The sequence below is a fragment of the Schistocerca gregaria genome, chromosome 2 (assembly GCF_023897955.1).
Source record: "Schistocerca gregaria isolate iqSchGreg1 chromosome 2, iqSchGreg1.2, whole genome shotgun sequence".
Lineage (NCBI taxonomy): Eukaryota > Metazoa > Arthropoda > Insecta > Orthoptera > Acrididae > Schistocerca > Schistocerca gregaria.
In genome coordinates, this window is record NC_064921.1 from 856,980,072 (window position 1) to 856,994,128 (window position 14,057).

General features: G+C 41.1%; 1 protein-coding gene across 1 annotated transcript in view; it reads left to right on the top strand.

Annotated features, from left to right (window-relative positions):
- The window catches only part of LOC126335231 (inter alpha-trypsin inhibitor, heavy chain 4-like), a 205,725-nt gene that overhangs the window by 172,997 nt on the left and 18,671 nt on the right, over window positions 1-14,057 (top strand). Inside the window, exons 10-13 of the mRNA XM_049998274.1 lie at window positions 6,259-6,476; window positions 9,013-9,199; window positions 11,093-11,174; window positions 13,476-13,535. Coding sequence (XP_049854231.1) covers window positions 6,259-6,476; window positions 9,013-9,199; window positions 11,093-11,174; window positions 13,476-13,535 — 547 coding nt within the window. The remainder of the gene's footprint in view (window positions 1-6,258; window positions 6,477-9,012; window positions 9,200-11,092; window positions 11,175-13,475; window positions 13,536-14,057) is intronic.

The window sequence follows — 14,057 nt, forward strand, 5'->3', positions numbered from 1 at the left end:
AAATAGGTTTCTCCCCCCCCCCCTCTCCCCCCCATAAGGACCATCCGCCTCGTCAGAGGGCTTCCCATGGAGTACTCTGACGATGACCTGAGGAAGGCACTCGCATCATTAAACATCACCCCCACAGTCATATCGCGCATCATCTCCCCTCGAACCTGTCGCCCCACTCCTCTCTTCTCCGCCTCCGCCCCTGACACGCCGGAGAACCGCCACCTCCTAACCCTCTCGCTCCTCGATCACGCCAGTGTGACGATCGAGAAACCGCGCTCCAGGAGGATGACTCTGGTATGCAATTGGTGCCAGGGACTGGCGCACTTCGCGGGTGACTGCACCCGTGAGGTGCGTTGCGTGAAGTGTGCCGGTGGACACGCCTCCTCAGAGTGCTCTAAACCCCGAGACGCCCCCCCCCCCCCCCCCACCTGTGCCCGCAGTGGCAGGAATCACACGGGCAGTTACATGGGCTGCCCAAAAATTAAATTATTCAGGGCGAATCGAAACAGAGTTGCAAGGCCATCGGCGGCGACCCGCGGGGGCACCAGTTATTCTGGTGCCCTGGTGGAATCGGCGCTGCGGGCTTACTCCCAACGTGTGTCTCGCTCCCATCCCGCCCCTCTGGGCTCCTACCCACCCACCCTCCTCTCCATCCCCATCCCACCCCCCCAGCAGCCTACCCACACCTCCCCACCCAGCAGGCGTTAAGCACTGCTTCCCCCTCCCCACAGCGTGTGTCACGCTCCGCTGTTCCTTCCCCACCCCACCAGTAGGTATTAAGCACTGCTGCCCAACTCCCCACCCCGGTACAATCCCAGCAGCACCCTATCCCAACCCCACCCTCTCTTCCCACCCACTTCAGCGACCTCATCAACAATGTTGATGAGGCACTGACCTTGGCAATCTCCACCACTTTCCACTCCCTCCTTCAAACCATCCCGCACCAACTTGCCACTGCCCTCTCCCAATCCATGTCCCCCATCACCACCACCACTCCCGTTCCAACCAGTCATAGCTGTTAGACATCACGGACTGACAGCCATGATCTGGAACGCCAACGGCCTTCCCAAACAACAGGGCGAGTTCCGACAATTCCTCTTAGATGAGGAGGTTAATATCTGCCTTGTTGCTGAGACGCACCTCAAACCTGGTGTTTTTGTCCGTGTAGCAAACTACTCCTGCTACAGGACAGACAGGCCCACCGCCTATGGCGGCACGGCGGTGTACGTACGTAACTCCCTCTGTCACCACCCCATTCCCCTCCCCCAACTTAACACGTGAAAGCCACTGGCGTTGTTGTCTACACGGTGAGGGGTCCTATCACATTTGTGGCTCATTATAGACCACCTCGAGGCCTTCTTGAAACACCAGACTACGAGGCATTGCTGTCGCTCGGCAACGACGTCTTCGTTGGCGGTGACTTTAATGCCAAACATGCTGCCTGGAATAGTAGACTAACAAACACTTCTGGCCGTCGACTTCTCCGCGTCACTGAGCGGCACCATGCCCGCATGACCCCACCATATACCCCACTGGAGGACGTCCCGCAGATGTCTTAGACATTGCAGTGGTGAAAGGTCTACCGCTACCCACAATCCCTGCTGCCGATCAAACTGACGCAGATCGCACCCTCATTCACCTCACCACCACAGCCCTAGATGCTGCAGCAGCAGCGACCCCTCACCGTCCACCCCGGCCCCCAGACAGTCTGCGTCCGCTCCCCCCCAACATTCTTGCTCTCATCACAGAGAAAAACCGGACCATCCGAGAATGGCAGCTCACTCGGAATCTGGCAACCAAGCGCCTCATCAATAGACTACAGTGCCAAATCAAGGCTGCGGTGCAGGACCACTGCAATCAGGCATGGGAAAACAAAATCTCTGCCATTGACCTGAGTGACACGTCCGCTTGGCGGCTCACAGAAAGCCTTCTGAGACGAGAGCAAAGGATTCCCCCCCTCCAGGTCGGCAATGATTGTGTCCGAACCAGACGCCAAGGCAAATGCCTTGGCTGATGTCTTCGCACGCAACTTCACCCCGGTCAATGACCCCATTGACCCCGACCACATCCGCCTGGTAACGGCACGCCTCCCACAATTCCTTGCCGTTCAGGACCTTGAGGATGAAATCACCCCCATCAATGAAGAGGAGGTTGAACTGCAATTGCGGTACCTCAAATCCAAGAAAGCTGGCGGCCCCAATAAGCTGACGAATGCCCTCGTCAAGCAGCTACCCCCAGCTTCTATTCCCATCCTGACGGCCACCTTCAACAACATCCTCACAACCAGGCAATATCCCACTGCCTGGAAACATGCTGAGGTGGTCGCCATCCCCAAGGCTAGGAAGGATCTTCGTTCCCCTGCCAGCTACCGCCCCATCAGCCTCTTGCCCGCCATTTCCAAGGTGTTCGAGAGACTGTACCTTAAACGACTGCTCATCCATATTGCGCGAGAATGAGTCCTCCCTGATGAGCATTTCGGCTTCAGGCAGGGACACGCAACCACTCACCAACTCCTGCGCCTTCTAGAAGAGTCACCGGACGCCATAGAACGTAGGGAGTACTTCGGAGCCATACTCCTCGACGTGTCCAGAGCGTGTGACTCGGTCTGGCATGAAGGGCTGCTCTACAAATTATTTTCCCTTGGCTTTCGAGTGTCTCATGTAAGGCTAATAGCCACATACCTGGAAGGTCACACCTTCAACGTTAGGATCCCTGATGGGAAATCTACACGACGACGCATGAGGGCAGGAGTACCACAAGGCAGCATACTTGGACCGCTACTCTACTCCCTCTTCACAGCCGATCTGCCCTCTGCGCTGAGGGTACATTTAGCTCTCTACGCAGATGATACTGCACTCTTCTCTCGTTCTCGGAGTGCGGCAGGTCTACAACAGCGTCTCCAGGGGGCTACAGATTCCGTAACCGATTGGGCTAGGACGTGGCGTCTGGCATTTAATCCCTCCAAGACCCAAGCCCTTATCATCTGCCGACGCCATATTCCCATTTGGCTCCCTCAGGTGATGGTCCTTGGTACCCCAGTCCCCTGGACTCGTTCTGCGAAGTACTTGGGTGTTACCCTGGACCAGCGCCTAACCTGGCGCCCCCACATCGATGACGTGCGTCGTAAGGCAATGGGGCGGCTCTGCCTGCTCTACCCTCTCATCAATCCAACCTCTTCACTCCCCACACACCTTGCTGTTAGATTGTACACCTCCCTTGTTCGTCCCATCCTTGAATATGCGGCGGTGGTGTGGGGCAATGCTGCCCCCACCCACGTCCACTGACTACAAACCTCCCATCCTGGAGGAGTGCTTTAACATAAACACTTATCCTTGCAGTTAAAAGTATTAAATATTGGTCAAAATATTAATATTTCTGTCAATTCACGCACTCTAATGGTCCCTCTCACTAAGAGCTTTCTTAGAGCGTACCAGCTGTACATTACTTTGTCTATGAACAATAACTTTTTATTTATTCTTTTGGGGGTGTTTACTGATTTAGTGGTTTAAACAACACATCCTTCTTTAGAACTGACTAAATCATACCCATGCAGTTGTGGGGCAGATGATTATATTAATCGTATTGTCCATAGTTTGTTTGCTGCAGAGTCTAGGAAAGTGTGGAGAATGGTTTCCCACTAATGTAAAGATATTATTAGCAACTAAGGATTTGGCAATATACAGAAACAAATAACAAAAAGCTGTGTGTGTTGATGCTAGACAAATGTAAAATGCCTAACTTTCTTTTAGTGTCTGATACTGCAAGAAGTAAATCCTGAGCACTTCCTAACAGGTTTTGTCTATATCACAGTATGCTTATTCCATATGGTTGCATTTTGGCCATAGCTATCATCAGACCAAAATACAGATTGTATGTACATTTAAATACCTTTAAAGTTCAGTTCTGTTGTTGATGCAACACATTATATCTATGCTTCTGTTTTTATTTTGATCTGAGGAGAGTTGTGACTAAAATGCAGCACTAGGAATAATCCAGGCTAATTGTGTGCATAAGTGCCAAGAGTGATACCCAAATTCCATAAATGTCTCCTGTCATATGTATTTGTTTCTATACAGAACTTTAATTTGGCCTCTTGGCTCTGCTTCTGCCCTTTTCCAGTGTAGTACATGGGGTGACCATCTACCATTAACAACCATTGTGTTTTATTTCTTTTTTTAGTCTGCTTGTGTCCCCAAAAATTCATGCACTGTACCATCCATACTCTAGTATTGATACCAAGTGATGTTGCAAGGGTGAAGAAACTATACTTCTATTTGGGTGATGTCTCTTCATGATAAGCTTTCAGGACATGCAAACATAGATTTCCTGTGATTTTCACAAATCACGTAAGGTAAATACTGAGATGATTCCTTTTGAAAGGACACTATCAATTTCTTTCTCCATTCCAGTCTTAGCGATGCTTTGCAAACCTTCATGTTTTATAATATATTTGTGTTTGGGTCATTCTCTTTGTATACGTTTATAACCCTTCCTAACATAAATCATATTTCTTTGAGTCTGCCTGTTCTGTTTAGCTATCTGCATATTTAATCATACCAGTCCCAACTGAGTGAGTCACAATGATTGTTAATTTCACACAATGATTTTAATTACGATAATGCATAATACAACATTTTGGACTATAAAACAGTATTTTTTGTGATTCACTCTTTTGTCCCATCAGTTATTTACAACACTTGTGAAAGCACACTGCAATATGAAACAAAAATCAATAAGTTGATAATAAAATACAATAATTGCTCTGGGATAAAAGAAAATTAAAGAATTTGCACAATTAATTACTGTGCATGCAGGTTAAACAAGATGCAGGCCAGTCTAGGATAAGACAAGTATCATAATATGGAAAGAAGATGGTGGAAACCACTGTATTTAGTTGGCTGAATAAGTGTATCAGGCTGCTGGCACAAAAGCTTTACTTCACTGTAGCGAGCTCATACACAGGCATCAACAGCTTTCACAGCAGTAAGAATAGTCTGCTTCATTATCAGGCAGAGTTCATAAATAAAGTGGTTGCGTCCAGGGAAGCATCAATTAGATCAGAATACAACATGAGCTGACTCATAGAGAATAAGTACGCTCGTGGCCACAATTGCTCATGGCCACTTGGGCATAAATCAGCCAACCATATGATCTCACATGATCAGCCAGCCCTCGCCAGACACAGATGTAATGAAATTTGTCAACTGTTCCACATAGTCCATTAATACATTTTATGGGGTTGCAAGAATATCATTATTTGTAAAATTAAATGTTTAGCCTTTTGTATGGTATAGCTGGTTGGAGTTTCCAACATGCATGTTGTTTCATTTTCATAGTGTTTAAGAAAATTCCATTGTATACCATCAGACAAATATGCATAACAGTGAAGGTTAAACATTATCAGTGATAACAGTAAACTAACATCGTAAGCCATTTTAGATGCAATACTCTATGAAGTCTTCTTTAAATCTTTCCAGGGATTACACTATTCTACTACTTGCAACCACATTGCTGCTGCAAGTTTTCTAATGTCATCTACCCTTCTTCCATTATAATTTTATGGGCACTAACAAAGAACATCCCCTGACAACCTAGAATCAGCTCACTTTCTTACCTGTCCTGCGTACCTCAATTCCATTTTCAGTTAATGGGACATAAATGTGCTATAGCAGTAAAAGAAGAATGAAAGTGCAGTATTTGTGAGTTTTTAACAATCAGGATTCTACAATTAATGAACAAATGAATCTGCTGGAATCACTGTTAAAATTAGGATGCAGAACATGTAATAAATACATTGAACTCTGATTTATCTTGTATTTTAGCTATCATCATTAATATTTATGAAAATAATCAAATTTTGAAAACATAATGCGATTGGATCTACTCACCAGGCAGAGACAGGAGAACACATATATAAAAGGCATTAAAATTTGCAAGCTTTCAGTCAGTGGCTCCTTCTGTCAGAATGGGTGAAGGGAAAGGAAGAGAGATGAAGGAAAAGGACAGGGAAGGTTTATGAAAAGGGGTAAAGTTTGGAAAAGGCATCCAGGACCCTGGGTCAAGGGAGAGTTACAGGATGAGATGAAATGGAAAGGGGTCTCTTATTTGGGGTCCAGTAACTCTAAGGGTAAATTGCCAGCCATTAAAATTATGCTTGCTAAAACTATCCAGCATACTTTTAGTATGGATTAATGCTGTGAAACTATTTTTATTACCTATCTTGGTTTTTATTTTCTTGTAATTACTTTATTTTGTACTTCCTTACAGATAGAGGAGAACTCAACAACTCGTGATCACTTCCCTGCGTTATTTAGAGGGTCAGAATTGGTGGTAGCAGGGCGCCTGGCTTCTGCAAATGGTGAAAAACAGTTGACTGAAGTATCTGTCTCAGGAGATGGAGCTGCAGGAGAGGCACACTTTCACAAGCTGCGTCCTCTGTGGCTAGTTCCTGAGCCTCACCCTGATGATTCACCAGGATCAAAGAGGTACTGACTACATAATTTGTAAGTTCCTGACAACTATATTATAAGTAAACAAGCGGTATGATGTTTCAAAACCTTTTGTTTCAATATTATGACCATCATTTAGAAAAAAAAAAGAAATAGTTTTTCACTGTCATTATATGACATAAAGTCCCATGATTCATTATTTAACTAAAATGGGTTTGGTTTCACACGTAACAGATTAATTACAGTATTAGAGTAGTTTCAGAAGTAAGGTTCTGTCACAAAGAAAAGTGCAGACAAAATAATTTGCTAATTAAGAGAGTAATATTGCAAAATGTGGATGAAACACAAGAAAGAAAAGAGAGTAATGAAACTAACTTGTAAAATGCTGCAACATACCAAACTGCCACACATTTCAAGTCCGTTTAAAATCTAGTGCTGTTTGGAAACTTCGTCAAAGTATGTAACAGACTTGGTAGTCAGGGCAGCCACAACCTGGATATGTCATTACGAAGATAAGACCGCTTCACTGTAAGTACTTTATTTATAAGCACAACCAGTTTCGGAGCAGAACACTCCAGATATTTATTGCTAATGGAATGGCTGTGTTGTCGATATTATTACAATTTATCATGCAAATGATCCATGGAACATAAAACTCAGTATCTGAACAGCTCTGTAATTAAATTCCCAAACGTTTCATCATTCAGTTTATCCTTATATTCAGTCACGATACTGTACAGGTGCTGTCATAACGGGTAGTCTGTATGGCTGTTTAACTGGTTTTAATCATATATTTGAGCTTTATTTATATGCTTTACCACTGATTATTTATGTAATGAGGTAATCCACTGCTCTGTTAATGATCATAGCAACTTCTGATTATGAAGTGAAAATGCCTGCATGTATATCAGTTTAATGGACTATTCATTACACCGTGAAAAGTTGAAAATGCTCATGGCTGGGACAGTACTGGTCTACTTATAAGTCTCACTACAAAGAGTTTTTCCCTGGTTTATTCACTCATTTGTGAATGCTGTTGAGGCAGCACAAGTAACAGATAACAATATCGCATACAAATAAGATGTTAACATAATTTTACAATGAATCAAATTTTCATGTTGCACATTCCCACAATCTGTAACTGTGAGAGAAATGATTCTAGATCAAGACAATGCTAGATTTAATTTTCATCTCACTAGCTTTCTGGACAGCAAGAATACCTCCAGTCATTATCAGTCAAAATATTTATTAGTCAAGCATTCTAGTGACATCTTGGATATTCAGGAATCCAACCGGGTGTCCGCGTCGTTCTCGCATGATATTTCAACAGCGTGCCTCGCTGTCAGTCCCAGGTAGCACCTGAAGAAGACAGCGAGGCACGCTGTTGAAATATCATGCAAGAACGATGCAAACATCTGGCTGGATTCCCTAATATCCAAGATGTCAACAGATCGCTGGGAAAGCACGAAGAATGACAAGCATTCTATTGTTACTTAAGCCCACTGAAGCTTAAAATTTCATCTTCCCCTTCAGTATTCGCACGTGGAACATTTTTATTTATAATTATAGCTACCAATTCTGCTTTTTGCCTGCATCATTTGACACAATTTTGATAAACTGCCTTTAGGTCTTTTAATTTCTGCAATTTTTAACATTAGAGATGCTACTGATACTGATTGCTGTCAAAGCACTTGGACAAAGTAGGTAGATTTCGAACAGCTGTTGTGTTTTTCTCACTCTAATAATCATAATAAATCTTGCCATAAGCTGTAGGTGATTCAACATCGAAGTGCTTTTGAAGTGTTTGAACTGTAAACTTTGTGTGGACTATATCATGTGAAACAGCCTCCGTTAGACAGTCACTTTTCAGCCAGATTGGATGGAAGTGCAACTACTGGTGGCACCTTGGCACAGGAAAATACGATTATGCTTTGCACTTTGTGAGGCAAGCATTAGGACACAGGCAGGCATAGCCCTTTTTAAATGATTATACAGTGAAGGCTATAGATAAGTTCCATGACATAGTGAGTTATCAGAAATATGAGGAATGGGATTTTCAAATGACCAAATTGATGCTCCTTTGACTGCAGCAGAGTGTCACATCTGTAAAATTTATGTTTTAATACTAAACCCATTTGATTTAGCATCCTTGGAAGACTCTTGCTCCACCTTCTTGTTTGCTCTAAACCCAACACATGTTATATGTATACTATATGATTTCATTGTCAGCTTGATGTCAGTGCTTTCAGCAAACTCATGGCAAACCTTGTAGTTTGCTGTTAATGAAACAGATGGGGTTTCAACATATAGCCTATTATTTCACTAGATTGTTCATATTCATATTTTGCTTTAGGAATATGTAGCTGTTACAGAGAGCAGTAAATGCTATGAGTCTCATGGGTTAAACTAATAGATTAAAGGTACAGTCAGGTGCTGCTAACTGCTTTTTCCCCAGATTCTGACTAAAGATTAAATTCCTAGGAACTTTGTTGCATTAGATATTTTAAATATTTTCTCAATTGTGTTCAACTATGGTGAAATGTGACATACGGCAATAAATGCTCCTTTACAGGCATGCCCCTTCTCTGGAACGTCTATGGGCTTTCCTAACAGTGCAACAGCTGCTTGAGAAGGTTGCTGTGGCTGGGGCCCTGGATGAGACACCTGTATACCCATGGCAGGCACCAGACCATGACGACAAGAAGTTGGACAATGCCACAGCAGCAGCCAAGGCCGAGGCACTCAAACTGTCACTACAGGTGTGTTATGGATAGTACAGCAGTTTTGTTTTATGGTTGGTGAGTAGGAACCCTGGTGGAATAAATGAAAACCTTGAGGTTTGCCGATGACATTTTAATTCTGTCAGAGGCAGCAAAGAGCTTGGAAGAGCAGTTGAGTAGAATGGACAGAGTGTTGAAAGGAAGATGTAAGATGAACATCAACAGAGCAAAACAAGGATAATGGAATGTAGTCACATTAAATCGGTGATGCTGAGAGAATTAGATTAAGAAATGAGACAGAATAGTAGACGAGTTTTGCTATTTGGGAAGCAAAATAACTGATGATGGCCAAAGTAGGAAGGATATGTAGACAGGTAATTGCAAGAAAAGTGTGTCTGAAGAAGAGAAATTTGTTAACATAGAGTATAGATTTAAGTGTGAGGAAGCCCTTCCTGAAAGTATTTGTGACTGTAGCCATGTATTGAAGTGAAACATACATGATAAACAGTTTTAGACAAAAAGAGAATAGAAGCTTTAGATATATGGTGTTGCTGAAGAATGCTGAAGATTAGACAGGTAGATCAAGTAATTAATGACAATGTACTGAACAGAATTGGAGAAAACAGAAATTTGTGGTACAACCTAACTAGAAGAAGGGACCTGTTGGTAGAACACATTCTGAGGCATCAAGGGATCACCAGTTAGTACTGGAGGCAAGCGTGGAGTGTAAAAATCGTAGAGGAAGACCAAGAGATAAATAAGGTAAGCAGATTCATAAGGACGTAGGTTGCAGTAGTTACTAGGAGATGGAGAGGCTTGCACAGGATAGAGTAGCACAGAGAGTTGCATCAAAACCAGTCTTTTGACTGAAGACCTGAACAACACACTGCAACTATGACAAACCTTGCTTGTTTGCATCTTGTCACCTCACCCCTCACCCCCCACCCCCCACCCAGCCCTTCTCACTCTTTTTGACCTTTTCATCACTGACAGAATAAGGAAATGTTCTTTGTTATTTTCCTCATTTCTCAATGCTGCTGATTGTTGTTAAAGACTAAAAATCATCATTATTCATGGCCTGATTTTGTAGGTTCTTGCAGGGGGCTTCATGGAACTAATATCTGGCGCAAAAGGAAAATATTTTAGTTATAAATGGAAGTTGAAGGCTTATGACACAGAAGGAAGTTTCTGAGGAAACAGCATGTAATTATATGGAAGAGACGGTAAAGGTGTAACTGAGAAGACAAAATGCAGGAAATCTTCTGCCAGAACCTTAGGAAAATAAGAAATCAGATAAAGCAATAGGTGATACAAATGTATATTCTCTTGGGAACAACTGAATGACTCATTCCAGTAACTCATACCTAATTTCCCTTCACTTTTCTTTTGGAGTAACAATGAACCTGTGACCTATCTGACTATTCAATCTGCTGTTATGCTTCTTCATAACTACATCTTTGTTCTGATGTATTAAAATCATAAACTAATTAATACCATACATTCCAAGTGTTCTTTGAAGGAAGACACTGTCCAATTTTCATTTTTTAAAGTTAAGTTTTAGCTTCTTCATCAGTTTAAAAATGGATGAAATGTAGAAAGTCTGACAACATGGTTATAGAAATTTGAATTACATACACTAATTTGAAAACTCTGACAGCCTGTTTTCACGTACACAAAATGTATGGCAAAACTTAGTTTTTCCAATGATAAATTATATTTTACTGAAAATTCAAATTTTAGTGACAAATAAATATTTCTTTACTGCTACTTCCATTCATCTCATAACTACCAGTGAATTTTCTGTCAGCCCCTATCAGAATTCTCATTTATAAACCTGACTGAGTAAATAGGTAAACTGAAACAGGATGTGCAATTGTGTTCCTTAAAATTTTAGCAACTAGTTAAAAATTTGTTTGTTTTTGTTTCTTGCAGTATTCATTCGTCACTAAACTGACATCTCTGGTAGTAGTGAAACCAAATCAGACATCCAATGTGTCGGAAAGTGTGCAGCCTGGTAAGTAATGTTTGAACAAGCTGAGGACATAATAAATATAGTTTGTGTTAGAGCTGACAAGTAATGGTCTCTCTCTCTCTCTCTCTCTCTCTCTCTCTCTCTCTCTCTCTCTCTCTCTCTCTCTCACACACACACACACACACACACACACACACACACACACACACACATTGTTCATATACCATTTATTAATTTACTAGGCTACCTTTTCATTATAAAGAACTGTAATCATAACCTCCACCTTCTTTTAATTTACAGAAAGACTTTTAGATCTCATAATTTTGCTGTACTACTACTCATTTAAAGAGTTTTCTTGATCTTTGCAATTGCAATGTAGGTTAGTTACATCTCTCGGCAGGTTGTTTCTCAACTTTTACTTACTTTTTTGAGCCATTTTGATGATTCTTTTTTTGCTTACCCACAAAATCCCTTCTAATTTTCTCAGTTCTTTTCCAAACCATTGTTAACTTTTTGAATTATAGTATTTAGTTTTCATTTATTTATTCTGGAAAGGGTTTATATTAAAATGGTACTAAGCTACTATTTCAAAGTATTTCCACCTCCTAGTTCTTCCTACATGGAAATCAAGCTCTACCTTCCAATAAAATATGTTACATATTGTTTAACTGAACATAATTTACTTTAGTCATTTTAGCTCCCAAATAGAATGGTAAACATCAGTGAAAGTGTGCAGCATCCAGGAATTTTCTTGAATTTTAAAACTGAGATCATCCTCCCATTGACAACAAAGACATTAGAGACAGAGCACAATGCAAGAATGGTTGGGATAAGAAATTGGCCATGGATGTTTTGGAGGAACTATTGTACCATTTGCCTTAAGTAATTTAGCGATTTTTGGAAGATCTAAAATGAGTTCACAGTCAAGCATTTAAACACTAATCCTCCAACATAAGTGTCAAGTTTTGTAGCCATTCTTCCATTCAGGCAGCAATTATTCAAAAGGGATGGCATTGCCCTCAAATGTTTAAAATCTGCTACACTCGTAAAACAAATATCTTGAAATAGATTTTCCCTGTGTTACCTGACCTGTCAAGATGTATGTTTGCAAATTGAGTGCACTGAACATGGGTTTTAGCATTGATCACTATTTACTTGCTGGGCAAATGAATGAATCATTTCTGTGAAACCTCTCACAGATAAAATTTCAAAAGTTCTGACTTGTTTTACTTTTTGATATTAAGCCTTGTGTTATCAATATTTGCAATAATAAAGTATAACAAACTCAGTAATTAATTAATCTGTGGTTCAGCACACTATAAAAATAATTTTAAGAAGTACCTTACTAAAGCATGTAAACAATATTAAAGATAGCCCTTAACATTTCTGCCATCACCCTGTTATGTAAATTCACACAAACTATGGCAAGGAACACAGAATAAATTTGTTCACTTAGTCAACTAAATATATATTCACATTTACCTGATCAGGAACAACTTTTCAAGTGCATTGTATTCAGGAACATATTCAGGTTCTTTATTATTCATCCATACCATCCTCATAGTCATAAAAAAATCATCCCTGAAATGCATTTCCTGCACGAAGATTCCGCACGTTACTACTAGTTACTACTATTGGCAGCTGTGTTTCCAGTATTTATATGCACACATCCTGGCAGTGCCCATTAGTGAGAATCTAAAGTTAGAGCTTACGCTTTCATTTCTCACTTTATCATGGAACTATTAGTTACTGTGAATAATGCATCTCTCTTACCCTGTTGCATGTGATAACTCTGTTCTCATCAACAGTAGATTACTATTGTTTATGGCAGAAGCCTTCTATTTATCTGACACATTTGTTGTACTAGAGGCACATTCATTTCCAAAAAAATGTAAAATTACAATGAGGCCAGACCATTGCTCACCTTCAGTATGAAAAACAGTTATGTTCTTTCCTTGGTGACAAAAGGAGGATAGACTGGGGAAGGCTGTAGAGCATGGGCAGGTCATTCAGACCCAAGGTTTTCATGCATTTACATCTTTTGCCTCCCCTCACTCTTATCCTGACAAACTGGCTGCTCCTTTCCTACCTGCCCCAACCTACCACTCTTTCTTTCCTGACACTAAGCACTGGCCATTCATTCTGCCTCCTGTTTTTTACATTAACTGTATAGTCATTCATGTTCCTTTTACTAGCATTTACTTTGGAATACTGCTAAATTATATTAAAATAAAACTATGAATCATAATATATAAGGGAAACATCTTTTGCTTGGTTGGGGGGGGGGGAGGAAAGCATTTCTTTCTTGTCTGTTATGTCATCAATGTCTCATTTTGTTTCCAGTTTCATCATCCAGTGGAAGCTCAAACTTTGCTAGCCCAGCTCTTATGTTAAGTGCTTTTGGTGAGTATGAAAGAACTGATTTACAAAAACCATTGGTTTCATTTAATGTGTGAGTATGACATCTGTCTCTGATACCTGCATGTTGTTGGTAGTTCTTGGAAACTACAAACCATCACATTTTGTTAGATTAAGAAGTGAGGTAATTGACATGAATCATCTTTCACACCTTTTGTCATAGCTTTGTGTGGTATTATCGATTATTGTAGCTACATTCACCCTGTTTTACACTGAAAGTATATTTGGGGAATGTGATTTTAAGTATATGGTTAGTCTGAAAAGTTGTTGGGTATTCAGCCAGATGGCATCAACCAAATGGCCCATTTCAACAATGACACTTAGCCATTCTTAGAACAAAAATACATCTATAGAAATATAAAGACATTTTATTTTTGTGATTTTTTTTTTTCATATTTGTTCTCCTCACATACAGTTACATATTTGTATATAGTGGCATCTCATTAGTATTTCCATCATTGCAACATTTTCACTTGTAGTACATCCATTATGGAAGTCCCAGTCCCA